General features: G+C 50.3%; 3 protein-coding genes across 6 annotated transcripts in view; 1 reads left to right on the top strand and 2 right to left on the bottom strand.

Annotated features, from left to right (window-relative positions):
• The window catches only part of SLC20A2 (solute carrier family 20 member 2), a 54,952-nt gene extending 43,581 nt beyond the window's left edge, over positions 1-11,371 (bottom strand). The window contains exon 1 of one of the 3 annotated variants that reach the window (XM_071808272.1): positions 11,079-11,371. The gene's annotated coding sequence lies outside the window, so the exon portion shown is untranslated. The remainder of the gene's footprint in view (positions 1-11,078) is intronic. The other 2 variants (XM_071808275.1, XM_065836280.2) reach the window with 2 other exon arrangements.
• SMIM19 (small integral membrane protein 19) lies at positions 412-14,487 on the bottom strand. Its single transcript, XM_065836284.2, has 4 exons — positions 14,326-14,487; positions 14,114-14,238; positions 12,091-13,099; positions 412-1,937 (listed from the first exon to the last, which is right to left on the bottom strand). Exons 1-3 carry the CDS (start codon positions 14,460-14,462, stop codon positions 13,032-13,034), a joined length of 330 nt encoding a protein of 109 aa, XP_065692356.2. The 5' UTR covers positions 14,463-14,487; the 3' UTR covers positions 412-1,937; positions 12,091-13,031.
• The window catches only part of HGSNAT (heparan-alpha-glucosaminide N-acetyltransferase), a 25,907-nt gene continuing 18,761 nt past the window's right edge, over positions 11,092-18,237 (top strand). The window contains exons 1-3 of one of the 2 annotated variants that reach the window (XM_071808276.1): positions 11,092-11,188; positions 13,719-13,840; positions 17,157-17,314. In XM_071808276.1, the coding sequence (XP_071664377.1) occupies positions 17,189-17,314 (126 nt within the window). In that variant the 5' untranslated portion in view covers positions 11,092-11,188; positions 13,719-13,840; positions 17,157-17,188. Of the gene's footprint in view, positions 11,189-13,718; positions 13,841-14,544; positions 14,748-17,156; positions 17,315-18,237 lie in introns of those variants that run through there. The other variant, XM_071808277.1, reaches the window with a different exon arrangement.

The following is an 18,237-nucleotide window of genomic DNA, read 5'->3' as shown; positions in this document are numbered from 1 at the left end:
GAGGCAGAGAGCAGGACAGGCACCGAAAACACCTCATGGTGGATCTAAAGGAGGCAGAGAGCAGGACAGGCACCGAAAACACCTCATGGTGGATCTAAAGGAGGCAGAGAGCAGGACAGGCACCGAAAACACCTCATGGTGGATCTAAAGGAGGCAGAGAGCAGGACAGGCACCGAAAACACCTCATGGTGGATCTAAAGGAGGCAGAGAGCAGGACAGGCACCGAAAACACCTCACAGTGGATCTAAAGGAGGCAGAGAGCAGGACAGGCACCGAAAACACCTCATGGTGGATCTAAAGGAGGCAGAGAGCAGGACAGGCACCGAAAACACCTCACAGTGGATCTAAAGGAGGCAGAGAGCAGGAGAGGAGCAACGCGGGGCAGAACACATGAACACAGGAACGCGCAGATCGACTCGTGCCAGTCAACAACAGCAACTGAAGTTTATTGATGTCAGTTTCAGCAACTAAAAATCCATGAGAACATTTTCACATCGTACAGACAACACCGTCCCATAGTAATTTTTCTGTCAGGTAATAACGTAGGCCAGGATTTTCTCACAGTCATCGCGATTTACTTATCGACCAGTACAATAATACCTACTTTAAAATACAAATATCAGTAAGTGCAAATAGGTTTTGTACCCAATTGTAATTTATATGGCGAGATCTAAGTAAAGAGATGGAAAAAATATAACTGTTAGCTACAAAAATAGCGGCACACATTCTCCGCCACTGTCTCTCAACTGTTCCCTTTATATCCACTGTAAATTATTTCCAACACACTAATCACATCCATTCAGAAGAAACTAAAATTATATGATTTCAAACTATTTTCATTAGAAAAAAATAGTCCTTTAACAACTGCTTTTACTCTTCCGTCTAATTATATACTCTTAAAGGCCAAATATTCAGTCAGTATGCAAAAATAACCATGGCCTTTTATTAAGGCTAAAACACCAGATAAGAGTTCACAAGAAAACTAGAGATGCTCTTTGCCTCTACCAGCAGCTCCGTCCAATACAGGAAATTACCGTCCATTTCAACATTTTACATACACACACGTCAATGTCCTAGCACCTCCGTGGCAGAGACTCAGCAGTCGGTCTGTCACAGGACGGTGAGCGCTGGGCCACGGGCAGGGCCAGGATTTCCCTTCATATAACAGCTGAGATGTTAAAAAAACCCCTACATTTCTAAAAAGCTCTCCCCAACTCAAACCTAAACAAGCTGAACTTAAACCCCTACAGTCCGTACCCATCTGGAATGATTTTGTGACCAACGGTCAAACTAAAAACGACTGAACCGATTCATATTTGATGATGCTGTCTGTCTCAGGACAGCGCAAGAAGGATCCATTATAAGGTTTCTCAAATTAGAGTGCTAGTACTATTTTTTTTCTTTTACCTATATACCTGTCACACTTTTTATGCAAAGGCTGCTTATATTAAATGCAAGCAACCCCTCTGATTCCCTGTTCCGTAATGGTCATCCTCTGGTCTTCCCCATGCTCAATGTGCATTTCTACAGAGACACAAAATTGATTATGAGTACAAAGCAGCAGCTTTCTAACCCACAAATAAAAACTACGGTCACGTTCTGCTCTTCCTAAAACGCACTTGAAGCTGCGATTATATTAAAGACACAGATGTGAGGGGATTTCTCAGCTTCCAAACAGACACGTGAACAAGGCATTAGGATCCAGGGGCCACAGGTAAATGAACGAGCAAGCAAACTACGTGACGTTTGCGCAGCGTCCTCCCAAATCCCGCAATCCCTTCTAGCAAGTCTGGGTCTACATCTCCCTCTTCTTTACTCATGTTCTTCTCGCATGGCTTGGCCTCAGAGACTTTTCCATGCCAACTTCTTAAATGTCTGATTTCTTCATCTCCTCTCATCATCCACTTCTGCTCCTGAGAAGCTCCTCATCATGACACCTGTATCTCAAGAAGCAAAACAGGAAACATCACAGGGATGAAGCAAGGAAAGATGAATAATAATACGCCTCTGCGTCTTTAATAAAATCCCAACTTCCACTCAAGTTCCTCTCAGGAAATAAGAGAGTTCCTCTCACAACAGCCAAGTTTTGCCACGCTGGGTACGTAAACATGTCCTGCCAGAGCTGGGGGAACCAACACAACCTCCCGATCTGCGCCTCTGTTCCCGACACGAGCGGCAGGAGAAGTCCTGTTGGATCTCTACCAGCCGTGGAAAACAGCGGCGGGTGCCACGGCCGCAGCACCGGGCTGCACAGCCAGCCGGACGGATAGGAAACCGCTGACCAAACTGGGCACAGCGCGAGTTATCTGTCCCCGGGACCCCGCTGTCCCACTCAACAGAGCTCCAGCCCACAGCGGAGATGGAAAAGCCAAGATCTAAGCCTCTCCTCTGCTTCCCCCACCACGGTTTGCATTTCTACACACTATCCTCTACCAAAGGAGGCGCTTCCTCCGCATTTACAGCAATTTAACTACAAGGTGACAAAGACCTGAAGTATTTTCAGAGCGCCTTTGTCCACAAAATCGTGTAATGAAGTTTTGGCTTGGGGTGGAGGGGACTTGCCTATCCGTTTCTGCCATCCAAAACTTGGGATCCAGCAGGCCCGGAGCCAAGGGCGGCATCGTTCGGAGTGGAACTGCGAGAGGCAGAGGGATGACTCATCTGCACAATGGGGACGCAGCCATCTCGTGTCCAAACCCTTCGCCTGCCTCACCATTTTGCCCGAATGCTGACCAAGAAGGTGCAGGAGAACCGATGTCTGGAGCCTCTGGAGCCGCGGAGCCTTCAGGGCAGACGAGCAGGCACCAAACCTGCTCACCCGCAGGGAGACGGAAGCATCAAAGCCACTTGCTCTCTCCCTATCAGGGTTAAGGCCATCTTTAAATAAACATTAGCACCAAAATCCCTTCCTAGCAGAGGCAAAGCAGATCCTACCTCTTATCAGCTACTGCCTCAAGTTCTCAGAATTCCATCTCCCACCTGAAATCCTCCCTTCTTCTGCAAAAGTGCTTGACAGCAGCACGCTCAGAAAGACAAGCAGAGTCCTTTCTCAACTCCTCCTAGTGAAACCACGGTTGTTCCAGCTCTCTCATGTTAGAGATGAGGGGTGGATATAGGAACAGGGTCCGGAGGAGAAGCAGCCTCAGCTTTGGTTCCTGCATATTGCAGCAGAGAAGATCACTAAGCCTTGGATGGTCAAGGCTAGAAACGCTCTGACAGCGCTCAGGGTATTGCAGAAACAATAGCTGTTAAGTAACTGGGCAGGAAAGAAATGTATTTGCTGTACGGGGATAGTGTGTCAAAGAGAAATACATATTTTCTCAGTTCTGAAGAAGTCCTTACCCTGCAAAGTGCTTGGAAGGCAAACAGTTCGGAAAGCCCGTGCTCACAGGTCACGCCTGCTGTGGAGAAACACGGCACTGCCTGCAACCACCGCCGATCGGAGCTCCCAGAGCGCAAACGCAGGGACAGCCACACGTGTCCCGCCAGCAGGACACGGCCAGATCACCACCCAATTATTTTATACCACGGTGAGCCTTACATCTTTTATCTCGACGATCCCGGCGCACGAGAAACAGAAGCCACAGTTTCACTGTTCCGTAACAGCGATGTAATTCCGTATTCTCTCTGAGCATCACAAATTAACTGCAGACAAGTAATTCAATTTATTATTGACATCCTCACTTGTTAATCAGATGTCTACACTCAGCATACGCACAACACAGATTACAAGACACCCAGGCTGCTCGCAGCTGCAGCAGAAAGCGAGCTGTACAAAGAGATGAATAATTGTCCAAAAGATCTGATGCTGGCTGTCACCTGAAACAACTGAGGAATCGCCCGTTTTCTTTTGAAGAGACAACTTACTGGCAGGCTGGTACTTCTAACTTTGATCTTCGTTCCAGCCAACACTGCAGAAGAATTTTGTAGCTCAGTAACAAAACACAGAAACCTCCTGGGCTCTTAACTCAATTATCGTAGTTTGGCAAGGAAGCCTTCCCCTTATACCTTGGGGAAAAATCTTCAGATTAAACAGCACATGTTTTAAAGGCACATGGGCTCAGTTATTTGGTGTAACTGTTCACGCACCTGACTGCTTTGAGAGAAGAAAATCCTTCACAGCACCTTGCTTGGAAGAGGGAGCTTTCTCCTTGTTTCCCAAGGAAAAAATGGTTACATAACTACCCCAACTGTCCCGTACACAAAGATGTAAATTGTAAGGCCAATTTCAATGAAGAAAAGAGGGGAAGATGTTTAAGGTACCGCAGTGCCACCAAAACTGAGAAAGCTGTGGAAAACTCTCGTTTTCACTAGTTCAGTGGCTCACAGAGCTACTCTTTAATCTACAGAGCGACACGGCGACACCATCTGTGCCCATCGCAGCTTCCATCTTTCTGTGGGCTCCGCTGATGCGTTAGCAGGCAGTGCTGGGGACTCCTTAAAAGCTCGTGCTCAACAGTTGTCATCTTTCCCCAAGGAGAAAGCGCAAAAGCAGACAAGCACTGCGGTATAGGTGGCCTCAGAAAACCTCAAAAAGGGAAAAAAAAGTGCTTCTCGGTCCCTTTCCATGCGGCCGGAACGCCGGGTGCTGCCACGCCGGGTCACATCGCCGCTGCAGCTCCTGGGGAATCTGCCTCCCGTGATGGGGACCAGGCACTTCGGGAGGTGGAACCGCTCGGGCAGCAAACAACGATATAATTCACCCAAAGGGAAATTCCTTCCTGACCTCATCAATTAGCGTGAAGGTTTATATCCCTAATTTATTTTTAATCCTATTTACTGCATCTCTGGACATTGTCATTATACGTATACACGTCCAGGTCTGCTTGGAATCTGACTAAACTTTTGGCCTCGGTAACATCACGCGGCGTAATTACGCCAGGTTTCAAACGCACTGATTTTCCATTTCATTTAAACCTCCCTTTGTTCTTGCAGAAGGGAAGCAGCGCAGCTATGAACCACCTCGCTGCCCGGCCGGGGTGCAGCCCACCCTGCACCACGAGCGCCCACGCTGTCCCCTTACAGAGCAGGAACATCATCCAAGGGATTTTAAGGCAACGATCTAGCAACTTCTATCAGTTACCCTTGGTGCGCCCCCTGAAATGATGATAAATTCGGTTATAAAAGAAGAGACAATAAGCATACTGTGCTGGGCTTTTCAAGGTCACGCAGGAACCTCTCCCTCTCAGCAAAGAATTCCCATCTCCATGTCCAAATAAAGAACAGCAGTGTCCAACCAAGCAAAGCCGATGCCGTTTTGCTGCTGGCTGGTGTCGCAGCGAGCTGCAGGGTCCCCGGCGCAATAACTTCAGCCGGTGCTGCTGCTGCTTATGGACGAGCTCGTGATGTATTGGTCGTGATTATCATGCAAAGCGCTCGCTAGAGCTGCAGTGCGATTAGTCACCGCCGCTCCTGCTCACAGCGCTTGCAACAGGCACCAAGGTAGAAAGCCACACCTTCGTTTTGGTGAAAAGAGTATTATAATGATGTATGCAAGCAGCAGGCAAAGGAGGGAGACCCTTAAATTAAACCTGAGATTTCGGATCCTCTCAACTCCCCAAAATAGTCCTCCTTGCAGAACTATGTGGGCTAAATTTTCTTTTCCCAGCTTCTAGAACTAAAAGTTCAGACCCCAGGCCACAGGTTCTTAATGGCAAAGTCTTTAGGAGAGAAAGAGGACGTCAGGCTGGTATCTCATGGGAAGATGTCATCTCACAGCATCTCTAAGGGACACCACAGCCAGCGCTGCTCTACCGCAAGCCTTTTGATTACAGGCTTGGAACTGGTGAGTTACGGCAAGAGAACGCTTCTCTGCCTCAGTCAAAATTATACCAGTTCACCCCCCTTGAGAAAGATCTTCAAGATCAAGAGAAAATGCCTGTCCTGGCCTACGGTTCATTAATAAATGACCAGAATAAGCTCTAACAGAACCACTTTGCCAGCTCGCTAAGTGATAGCACCACGTGCAGCTCTTTTCTCTATTTGAGTCTGTCACATACTGATCAGAGTAAAAAAACCCACGGGTCTCGTAAGCACCATTCAACTGCCCCACCGCGCACTTCTCAGGGCCTGGTTTAATGGTTCCCCAGTCACTCGGGTCGGGTAGCGTGGGGTTTGCCTTTGGCATCGCAGGATTCACCGAGGCTGAAAGAGAAGACGGCAACGGCAGAGAATGATTCTCCCACCAGGGCAAAAAGTGATTCTGGGAGGCCTTGAGCGAACGGCTTTCACGGCTTTTGGGTCGCTACTCAAGTGGAAAAGATGCGTTATTTTCTGTTTATCATGCGCAAAAACACAGTTTGGGTGAGGAGATCTTTTAACGGACTCAAAGGTATTTTTGGCCGCTAGAATTCTCAATCTGTTGTGCTAAAAATAGCTTTAAATAAATGTGCAATACAAGCAGTACATGCTTTGCCTAGGAAAAAAAAAATCCACTGGCCACTTGCAGATCATGTGAACCCAGTGACTGGGGTGAGCTAAGAACACCAATTGTTCCGAGCCTTATCTGACTGCAGACCTGGGTCTGTGCAGCAGCGGCACTGCCGCGAACCACACGCACGCCGAGCCACGGTCCATGACCATAGCCAGTGAAAAGTTCCCGTAAACAACAGTCGCTGCCGTTGGACGAGACGGTCATGAATAAAGGAGAGAAGGCTGAGGAAGCCAGCGCCTCCGCCTCCACCCTTCCCACCTTCCCTCCGCAAAGGAAAAGCAAGAATTTATCTTCTGCCGCTCCATATTAAAGAAAATGGATGCCCTCAACTATCAACCCCTAAAGCCCACCAACAAAAGCCAGGAAAGACAATGTTCTTACTTTTAAATCAAGTAGTAAAAGGGTTCCCCTAGGTTTTGCTGGCTTTACCAGCAGTGTCACAGGAGCTGGCTCTAATGCTGCTCCTGGGAGTGGACACCGCGACCCGAGCAACGGCAAAACAAGAGTATTTCAAAGACCCCGAGCGCTGTGCGCCGGGTAAAGTTCCCAGCAGCTGTTGGGGTCCCAGAGCGCCAGCTGAGAGCAGCGCCAGAAATAACGGCAGCACACCGAGTCTCCCGTTGCATCTTTCCTGCTCGGGAATTTGTTTCACACCTTACGCTGTCAGTCAAGAGCGTATTCCCAGCTACGTTTGCAGGATGATCCAGAGGATATTTTGGAAAGTCACACAGCCCTCCTGCCAGCCCAATCCTTTTGAAACACTCCTTCTATTCCATCACAAGAAAAGACAAATGTTTCTATCACCTTGTCCAAACCCTGGTCTGTCACAGGAGTGAGCTATAGATGCCTTCTACCCACCACGGGTGTCTAAAACCAGCTCCAGCAAGTCCTGACTGAAACTGAAGGGCGCTGCTCCTTCACAGGCTCAGGACCCAAGTTCTGCTTCAGATGAACAAATGTAAAGTATTTGCTCATGGCTGCTTAAGCAAATCCCTAATTTGAGCAGCCCCTTTTTAGGATTTTTAAACCATTTTGCTGTTGGATTAGAATTAAGCCCAGTTCTCCCAAGACGTCTCGTTGCCAGGCCTCTGCAAGGGGACAATCACTTCTCAAAGCAGAGCCCAGCTCTAACTGGGACAGAGGACATACGGCTATTTTATAAAAACGAGCGGTTTTTTTCTTTTTCTGGAGTTTTGCCACAAATTGCCTTCGAGGGCTTGGTTCAGAAATTCCAAATTCAGTTTATTGTTTTTCTCATCGAGAACTAACTCCTTTTAGCAATTCTGTTAATCTTGGAGTCCGGAGTTATTTTTATTAAAGTAACGCCCAGAGTTGAGATGTTCCATAAAAAGACCAGGAATTATTTTGATTAAAGTAACACCCAAAGCTTGGACACTCCTTGCACAAGTCAGGCAAAGCACCTTCATTCTTAAAAAGGCTCTTAGCCTCTTCCTTGTAAACACAGATTTCATGGAGACAACCAAGCACCGAGTTGGAAAAAAAGGTTATTAAGGCAGGATTTTTCCTGCCTAAAAAAATTCCTGAGGCTTTTGCTCTTAGCACAACGGGGTTTTGGGGTTTTTTTTTCTTTCTCCCTTCTCATCTTCTGTTAGGGAAGAAGTAGCACCCGTTTCCACACCCTGATGTCAGATTCCTCATTAGATTTCTGCGCTGGCTTTGGCGTGTTCTGCCAGCATCCCTGTCATACCCAGTATCTGTCCCTTGGCCAGGAGGGAGTCGCGCTGACCCAGGCGAGACCAATTTCTGATGGTGTTTGCGAGATCAGAATAAATTTGTCCCTTTAGCCCTTAACTCCTACGCCACAACGGAAACGGGGCTGCAAAATAAAAGATCTTACCTCCACTCTCGGGGGCCTGGGGCACTGAAACCTTCAGCTCCTCACGGCAGCCGTGTCTCCAGGACAAGACCAAGTGCTGCCTTTTTGCTCAAGCGACTACCAGTTAATAAACTCGGTTACATCACCCAGGTTCCTGACGGTGACTAAAACAGGGTTTACGTGTTTGGAGGGGAGAGGGACTTGCGACTGCAGAGCACTCTTTGTCAGCAAGCCTCCTCCAAACGCCGCTGCTCTTCAGGCACAACACGCCAAAGACATGACGGAGTTAATGACAGGTTTCCCAACAAGGTGCTTCTTCCCTGTTGAAGAAGGCACGTAGTGGTAATTTTCAGTCTCTTTAATGTAGAAATTAGGGCCGTGGCACAATCTTTTCAGTTCCTCTGGAGGAAAGATTACGTTGCCACACACTCACCTTTCTCTCTGCAGCGTGTATAATTTCAGCTTGCTCAACAGCAGCGGCACTCCTGAATTCAGGAAGACTTTAAAAGGAGCGATTATGCTCACGGAAGTAAGCTAACGTGAATAAACTGCCCAGGCAACAGGGAGACATTCCAGAGCCCTGCGCTGTCACCAGGCTTTTGGCCAACGCTGCTTAATTGTGTATGCAAAACACAAATTACAGAAGGATTCATCACAGGTTAGAATATTCTCAATGAATAATTTTGCAGTGCGTTGCAGAGGCTTCCCTGCAAACCTTCCTGGGATGGAGGCACTGGGATCTTCTCCCCATTTTCGGAGCTTCGACAGGTGTCAGCGGTACAAGCAGCAGAGCAAAGGCTTCCTCAGTGGGTCGGGATGCTTTGGGAGGGAAGTCTGAGCGGAGGTTTAGCACCACCCGAGCACCGCGCTGCTGAAATTCATAACTCTCACAGCCATGAGGCACCACGGCAGCTGCTACAAACTATGTTCTCATCGGGCCTCGGCCGGCACGTGCCAGTTCATACTATCTGGGCACATAGCACTGAAACTCAAAATGCTTATGGCACGGGGCAAGATATTTTCACTCTGAGGCCCACGGAGTTTACAACATCTTCAGCTTTAAACACAATCACGCTCATAGCTCAAAAATATTTAAGACCCTCCCTAGGCTTGTCATGGAATGTATAAAGCTCTCTCTGAAAAGCTTCGGTCTTCTGTGCAGCACTGAGTGTAAAACCTGGCCAGCCACATTTTTACTTGAGAGGAGAGAGATGACTTTCCCACCATCTAACAGACGATTATAATTTTCAGATAAGATTACAGAGTCACAGTTGTAACTCCACCAGAAGGCTACATTTACAAAGATCTGACTGTTCAGCAACTCCCACAGACACAACAGAGCGGTCGGATTCTCAAACACATCTGAGCTATAATTGAGAGCAACTTGTTAATGCTTTTTTGCAGTATCTTATGGGTGCAAAGCTTTAACTGATTTGAAAGCCTTCCCTCTCATGCTTCAAGCGATGAGACACCACTGAAGCTACATATCATAACAGCTATTTAAACAGTATTGGGTAAGCGAGGAAGCTTTGCCTCTGTACAGCATTCTCAAAAATAAACGTGACTGAAGATAACTTCGGCACAATTTTTGTAAAGGTCACGAGCTCTGCCCATGCAAGACATCTGCTAATCCAGCACGAACTTTCTGTGCATGCCTACGAGCCTGACTGCTGCAAATGTACACACACGAAAAAAAAACCCAAACTATTGTCTCTATCTGTCCTTGCTTTTGGGCACCCTTTTTTCATTACCGGGTAAAGAAAGCGCTTTTTTCCTACATGCAGTATTGTGAACTTACAGGTAAAAGTCACTGCAGAAATTTAAGGTCAAACACCTGCACCTTCCATCCCAAAGCACACTGGTACCGTAAAACTGAAATATAAAACCCCAAAAAACCAGGGTACAGTTTTGCTGGAAGAGAACTCCAAGAGCTGCAAGGAAGCCAGGAAAACACCCCCTGCCCGCCCCTCGCTCACGGCTCAGGCTCCGCTCTGCTACCGCCAAAACAGCTGCACAAGGTGCACGCTCTGGAAAACCTTTTGTCTTCCTTCCTTCTCCTTAAAAACGTATTGTCTTGACAAGTTTGTGAAGATACTTGCACCACTACCTCAGGTCTACAAATCCAAGCAGAACTGCAGGTGGCTAGAGGTTTCTAAGCGCTTTGCTGTGCTTCCAGCTCAGCCGAGAGGGAAGCTGTACAATTATGAGCTACAGACAGAAAGATGGCTGGGTTTAGTAGACCCGAAAGAACGGGTTCATAGGATCATAGAAGGGTTTGGGTTGAAGGGCTCTTCCCAGCTCCCCAGTGCCACCCCTGCCATGACAGGGACATCTTCACCAGCTCAGGTTGCTCAGAGCCCGTCCAGCCTGGCCTGGGATGTCTCCAGGGATGGTTCATCCACCCCCTCTCTGGGTACCTGGGCCAGGCTCTCACCACCCTCAGGGCCAACAATCAATTCCTCCCGTCCCGCCCGGGTTCTGACAGCCGCTCCACTGACGGGCGGGAGCCGCACGGCCCGGGCAGCGCTGCACAGGACGCGCCACGAGGGAGGACAGACCGCCCGTTCCCGGGCAGCGCTGAGCCCCGCAGCCGGGCACCGGGACGCGGCAGGGACGAGCCCTCCCGCCGGGCGCGGAGGACGGACAGAGCCCACCCACGCTCAGGCCGCGCCGGCCCCGGCCATCCCCCCGCCCCGCGTTCCCCTGCGCCCGCCCGCGCTTTCTCCTCAGGCGGCCCCTTCCCGCCTCAGCGCCCCCCGCGCGGGGCGGGCGGACGGAGCCGCGCGCCCCCGCCGCGGCCACACTCACCGCCCAGCGGGCGCCCTCCGAGCGGCGGGGACGGCGAGGACGGCGGGGACGGCGCGGACAGCACGGACAGCGGCGGCAGCAGCCGGCACGGCCCGGAGGCGGAAGCGGCGGTAGGAAGTGAGGTCGGAGCGGAGGGGTGGGCGCCGCTTCCGGGCCGGGTGAGCCGCCCGGGATGCAGGGGGCGCGGGCGGGGGTCGGCGTGCGTCGGCGGAGGGACCGGTCAGCGGCGGCAGGGGCTGCGCTTTAGGAAGGAAACGGCACCGGGGCTTCCCGCTGCCTTTCCTCCCCATCCTCCCGCTCCCCGTCGCTTCTCGGGCACGGATCTCCCTCCCTCCCGCAGCCCCCGGGGTTGCGCTGCAGTGTCCCCCCGGTCGCAGGTGGGGAAGCTGCGAAAGGGCCCGAACGAGTCCTCCTGAGGGGACGGAGCCGCCCGCAGCCTCACGCCGCGGTGCCCAGGTCACTGACTGCCCCTACGGACGCTGAAGTACAGACAACTTCAAACAATGAACAAGTGTGATGGGAGCGGCTGAGGGACCTGGGGGTTCAGCCTGGAGAGCAGGAGCTGAGGGGCGACCTTCTGATCTCTGAACTGCCTGGAAGGAGCTTGGAGCATGGAGGGGTTCATCTCCCAAGTACAAGTGATAGGACAAGAAGAAATGGCCTCAAGTTGTCCCAGGGGAGGTTTAGACTGGATGTTAGGAAAGAATTCTTCCCCAAAGGGCTGTGGGGCATTGGAACAGGCTGCTCAGGGCAGTGCTGGAGTCACCATCCCTGGAGGGGTTTAAAAGGCATTTAGATGAGGTTCTCAGGGACATGGGTTAGTGACAGAGTTGGGTTGTGGTTGGACTCCGTGATCCTGAGGGTCTCTTCCAACCAAAACGATTCCATCATTCTATGAGATGGGGTGAATAAGGCAGGTTTCCTCACATCCCAGTGAACTGCTGTGCTGTCTGCTAGTGCTCCAAGGCTTAATGTATTTTAGCACAGAACTGAAAAAAAACAACAAACCCACCTCTTTCTGGGCACACGCTCCAGCACCCTGCTCTTAGCGTTGTTCCCCACTCAGCTCAAGTCACATAACATGAGGAATTATAGTGTGATACATCTTCAAGTAGTTTTCACGATTAGATGCTTTTCTTCAGAAGTCACTTTTGCAGCGTTCTTTAAATTTTTTTATTTTGTGGTTTATCTTGGCAGAAATACATAACTGGGGCGGGATGTCTGTTCTGGACAAGCTGTGTTCTTTCTGTTTACGCACATGCTTACAGACAATCCCATTCTTTAGACCAATTAGGCTAAATTAAGCTAACTGCCTTTGCTATTAGCATCATAGTATTTGCTTTAAGTGTTTTCTAGACATGCAGTTGACCGTGTACGTCTCGGTTTTCAAAGCTTCTCCAGGAAAGGCTGACAGTATTGTATGCACGACCTCCACATAAACGCAGAGATAGAAGCTTTGTGCGCTGCCGCCAGCGACACTCCGGGTTCTCAAAGCTGTTCCCCTTCGCTGGGCAGCGAGGCCACAGCACCCACGTTCACCTTTACCGAATGCATTTGGCAAGTTCGACAATCCGTGATTAAGGAACAAACCAGTTTTGATAGGTACTGCCTTGCTTTTTCTACCATAACCAGAGAAGGTAGAAGCTGATTCCCAAGGTGCTGTCAGTGAGAAAGAATTTAAAACATTGGTTAAGCCCGCACTTCTCTGCCCTCAGAGGCTGTTCTGAGCAGGTCTCTCCTGCGTTGGCACTTCCATGCTGAACGTTTTTGTAGGCGTTCAGTTTCCTTCACAGGCTCAGGGAAAAGGTACCGAGAACAAAGTTGTTAGGCAAATCGCCTTCCTTTCCCCCTTGCCTTTGGCTACGTATCAATGCCGAGGCACGGACAATGTCCCTGCGCTGACCCTCAGCAGCAGCGCTGGATCCATCTCCTGAGCTCCTACACGCATAGGCGTCACTCCACCGAGAGCTGGACACTTTCCGTCTGTTTTGGGGGCTGCTGCTGCTGTTCATACTTCCTCGCTGAAAAAAAGAAATGCCCATCAACACCATTTATTGTATACATGTGTATGTATGCTTGTATGCACATCTATACATATACACATGTATAAATATGGCAATAATCAAGAAACAGACTTAAGATCAGAGAATGTAATTTCACCGCTTAGCCACACAAGGGGAAGCTTCCATCACCGCGTGGAACAAGGCCTGCAGCACGTGGTCATGGCAGGGCTGAGCAGCAGGCTCAGAGCAAAAGGTCAGTAAATTAATGGTGAACTATGATTCTGTCCAGGTCCTTTCATTAAAAAATAAAAATTAAAGACTGTAGCTTCAGAAGTACTATTACAGATGGCCTGAACGACTCATTAGTCACACGGCTGATCTCCACATCACTCATCTCCTCCACAATATACAAGCCACACACTAACAGCTACACTGACTTCAAAACCAATCTGGTTGGCAAGGAAAAAGGGACATCAAAGAGTTTGTGTGCGGTGAAACAAACAGCAACAACGAGTGCCAGCAGGCATTCCTCTGTTGGAAGCACGTCCTTGTTCATTCCTACAGTGGCCCAGCTGAAGAATCTTTACATTTAAACGTTTTAACTCATTAAAGCATTTCTTGCCCTTGTCCCCTGTAGGCATGCACATGTCGCTGGTGTGAAGCAGGTGCAGGTGTTTCTCTGAAGCGGATCTGGAACCGCGGAGCCATGGGGCTCTTTCCTACCTTCAACATTATGACGGGAGCGGCAACACTCATCAGGTGCTGTATGATTCCCATTGATTTTCAGTTTATGAAGCTGAATTACTCATGGTTCCGCAGTCCCCTCAACTTTTTACAAACACATCCACGTTTCGGCTGTCCCCAGCTCTTTTTAGCTTCACCACGCGACTCGTTTGACAGCCACAAGAGCACTGCGCTCCCTCCCGCCTCGATCCCGTGACCCACTCTCACAACCGCCGCGGTGTCCCCAGCGCAGGGGGACGGGGAAACTCGGGGTCGCCGCGGCGGGATCCCCGTTCCCCAGCCACTCACCGATGGAGTACATCTCCAGCTGCTGCCGCAGCCGGATCTTCTTCATGCTGTCATAGAAGTTGGGCTCGGGCGGCGTCTCGGCGGCCGGGGGCAGGGTGAAGATGCGCATGATCCTCCTCTTGTTCCTGCGGGGGACAGGAGGTGACAGGCCCGGCCCGCCCGGGAGGCCTCTGCCCGCCCCCCCCCCGCCCCGGCCCCCCGCTTCCCCTCACCGCCGCGCGTAGACGAGGAGGGCGAGGCTGGCCAGCACCACCAGCAGGTACACGTTGGTGGCCTCGTTCCACGCTTCGTGCACCGAGTAGTCGATGGCGCCGCTGTCGCCGCCCGCCCCGCCCGCCGCCGCCGCCATGGGGAGGGAGCGCGGCCGGCGCGCCGGGGCGGCCGGAAGTGACGTCACGGCCGGAGGCGCCGCGCACCGGCGTCCCCGCCGCCATCTTGGGCTGGCTTTGAGTTGAGACAGCGCGGTCTGTGGCTTCACCTTCTGTCCTCCGCACGGCTTTGTTTCCCCCAGAGCTGCTAGTCCTCCGGGGACAGGAGAGAAGAGGGTATCAGCTTCTCTCGCAGCATGTTTAACGGTGTTTTGCAGTCACGGTGCCGGTGGGAGAGTGTGCAGGCAGGTTGAGGGCTGGCCAAGGTGAGAGTTCAGCGGACTTTGTGGGGACAGCAGAACGTGCGGTTCCAGCTAAATAGCCTTGGGCAGGTTATACAGAAGTATGTTTTTTATGAGTGTAAGGAGTGATAGCCCAGGCCAGTGAGAATGATATCTCAGGTTGGAAAACTGCCCCCTATATGTATGAGGTGTGAATGTTGGGCCTGGGCTGCAAATGAGTGGGTTGGAATGCTGCCCACAAGATACAGAATGTCAGGGGTTGGAAGGGACCTGGAAAGCTCATCCAGTGCAATCCCCCCATGGAGCAGGAACACCCAGCTGAGGTTCCACAGGAAGGTGTCCAGGCGGGTTTGAATGTCTGCAGAGAAGGAGACTCCACAACCTCCCTGGGCAGCCTGGGCCAGGCTCTGCCACCCTCACCGTGAACAAGTTTCTTCTCATCTTTCAGTGGAACCTCCTGTGTTCCAGTTTGTTGTACCCATTGCCCCTTGTCCTATCATTGGTGTCACCGAGAAGAGCCTGGCTCCATCCTCCTGACACTGCCCCTTTCCATATTGATCCCCATGAATGAGCCCCCCCTCAGTCTCCTCCAGCTCCAGAGCCCCAGCTCCCTCAGCATTTCCTCACACGGGAGATGCTCCACTCCCTTCAGCATCTTGGTGGCTGCGCTGGACTCTCTCCAGCAGTTCCCTGTCCTTCTGTAACTGAGGGGCCACAACTGGACACAATATTCCAGGTGTGGTCTCCCCAGGGCAGAGCAGAGGGGCAGGAGAACCACTCTGACCTACGCATGGGAACGTGACTGAAAACAGTCACAACATGAGTGTGGTGTGTTTGGGATAACGTTTTTTTTAAAAACACCCTGTCTAACCTCTTGGTCCAGCCCTGTGTCTGTAAACCTATAAATTGAGAACTGTTAATAAGGGCTGAGCTCAGCCTGGCTCTGCTCTTGCTGCTAACGAGAACTCTGCGTCTCTGTCTGCATCTGTATGAATCGATCCTCATCACCACAGGCTTGGAGTCAAGAGGCCTTTGCCCGCCCTGGCTGGTGTTTGTGCTGCTGTGGCAGAGCTGAATGGGATGGAGCTCAGCAGTGAAGCAGTGTCTAGAGAAAAGGGGGCTCAAGGTGGTCAAGCGCTTTCACTTTTCACATAAGAACTACATTTGACAGTTGTCAAAATACAACTTTCTGAAAAATCTCGATGCCTCTTTTTATTTGGTGCCAAAATGGGAGTTTCTGGATATTGAGGTGGTGGAGAAACAGAGCTTACTCCTGTGCTCTGTATGCCCCTGATGCCAAAAAGCACAATTGTAGGATTCTGCTTTGGGCAGAAAAGGTGGAGCAGAGCAAGGGTTTCAGTTTAGAAACTTGAAAACTCATCTGAGCTACTTAGTGAGATGCAGATTAACTACCCGAGTCACACACGTTTTTGTACTGCCTGGTGTGGCATGTTTAAGCTACATTACAAGTGAGGTGTGCTGTCCTTTCTCTGCTCCCCCTGCTGCTTTCTGTCCCCCTCTGGCCCTGGTGCCTCTTTTTACTGATCTTCCTTCAGCCTCCGCACCCATTACAGCGTAGACGTTATGAATATGGTTCATCTCCGTCTACTGTGCGCACATTCGGGGTTTGTTCTCATGTTGTGGTTATCTGTCTTCACCCTTTGTAGGACAGTAAAGGGAAAACCCAAATATTTTTAGGGTGTGATTGATCTAACGTATGTGAAATATTCGGAGTGAGTCCTCCCGCTCTGACCCTGTCGTGAGCAGGGGGGGCTCCGGACACCTCGCTTGTGTTGCACCTATTTTGCAAATGTCCAGCCAGCCTGGGGGAGCTCCATCCTTTGGGGAGCTGCTTTCTCAGTGCAAAATGTGCCAAATCACACTGTTTCCAAGCTATGGAATAGCTTCATTTTAAGATGCCGTGGATCAGGGCATATAAGAACAGGAGATGAGTGAAAACGACTATGTAAAAATAATTAAAAAAAAAAAAGCTAAGGCGCTGTTATCATGAGAAAACTTTCTTGCCCCACACGATGTGGGAAAGGAGAACAGCAATTAGACATAATTCTAGGTTATTAAACTGGGATGGCACCCATGCACAGAACTGTGGAAACCACTAAGAGAAAAAAAAAAAGAGTTACCGCTTACGCAACACGACACAGTTAATTAAGCATGGTTTCCCAGGGATAGGAAACAGTTTCTCCTGAAGCTGAGGCTCTTTGTTTGCCTTTTTAGTATGTTGAACTTTTCTGCTAACAGGCCTGACAAGAAAGCTTTACAAGTCTGTGGAAGAAAAGTGGAAAGAATAAACATAAGTAACTTGGGTTTCACAGCTACATCTGGACCTCAGCTAAGATCAGGCTCCCTTGGAGCGGGTGTAGAGAAGCTGTGTTTAAGCTGGACCTAAAAGTGCTTTTTGTATTAACCCTGCAGCTCAGCTCCGGCCAACCCGGGCAGGGGCTGGAATGCCCCAGGATGCAGATGCCCGTCCGAAGGAACGCAAGGACTGCATCCCCGCAGCACGACTCCGGGCCTCGGGGCTTTCTCTGCAGCCTTCAGCACACGGGGACGGACTCTGCCTCGCGCAGCAGGTGCCCGATTTGTTTGATTTAATTAAATGTTCAATTCAAGGAGCAGATAATCCACCCACCCCCAACCTTGGAGACAGGCAGAGGGAGATTTTCTTCCCCCATGTGCCCCTCTGAGGTTAGCAAATGTTAAGCAGTGGGTTAGGACAGGTTTAGGTTGAGAAGCACAACGTCTAGGGCTGTGCTGAGTGTGACAGCCTTGCCAGCCTGAGACAAAGGGGTGATCTCCCGCTCGCTGGCCGTTAGCAGTGGCAGCTCTGGGTGTGTAGCCTTCTGCCTGCCTTCGGGAGGAATCTGCTTCAAATACCAAAGTTGGGCGACTCTTAAGCCTGGATTAGCTTGTCCTGGTACGCTGTCCTTTCCTTTTATAGCTTGGGCTTACTTTCTGGGCTCCTGAAACACCTTCAGAAATGGGAATGGAAGCTGCTAGTGAGATTGGTCAGAGGTGTGACCTGTCCGTGCAGATGACGGAGTGAATTTATGTGTAGGTTGGATGAGGTGGGATGGGACAACCAACGCCTGCAGATGCCGTAAATGTGTGAGGAGGATGTCAGTTGTTTTCTGTTTTCTGATACTAAAGCAGCTTGCAGGGAAAGGACTGTCCCTGTGTGCTCTGCCTGTGGAGCAACTGACCTCCAGCATCCTGGCCTGGGACCAAAGCATGTAGGCACCAAACAAATCATATACATTAATAAAAATATATAGCATTGGCATAAGCTATTTTGGCAAAACGTACCTCACGGAGACCCAAGCTTAGTGGCTAGTTCTCCAGCGTTGCATAGTAGCAAGTAAGCCTGGGGAGTTTCAGCAATGAATCAGACACAACACCTCACAGGGACCCACTGTTGAGCAGAAAAACATGTAGCTGCGTGATTTTAATTAAGAAAACAACCTAACCAGCTTTTTCAAAAGTGAGAATTTTGTTC

The sequence above is a fragment of the Patagioenas fasciata genome, chromosome 4, assembly GCF_037038585.1.
Source record: "Patagioenas fasciata isolate bPatFas1 chromosome 4, bPatFas1.hap1, whole genome shotgun sequence".
Lineage (NCBI taxonomy): Eukaryota > Metazoa > Chordata > Aves > Columbiformes > Columbidae > Patagioenas > Patagioenas fasciata.
The sequence above is the reverse complement of the archived record's forward strand: the minus strand, read 5'-3'. Positions and strand labels throughout refer to the sequence as shown.

Coding starts and splice junctions, on each gene's coding strand:
- SMIM19 (XM_065836284.2), bottom strand. CDS start 14,462: ATGGCGGCGGCGGCGGGCGGGGCGGGCGGCGACAGCGGCGCCATCGAC. Junction 14,239..14,325: donor CTCCTCGTCTACGCGCGGCG/GTGAGGGGAAGC, acceptor TGTCCCCCGCAG/GAACAAGAGGAGGATCATGC. Junction 13,100..14,113: donor GCTGGAGATGTACTCCATCG/GTGAGTGGCTGG, acceptor TCTTTTTTTCAG/CGAGGAAGTATGAACAGCAG.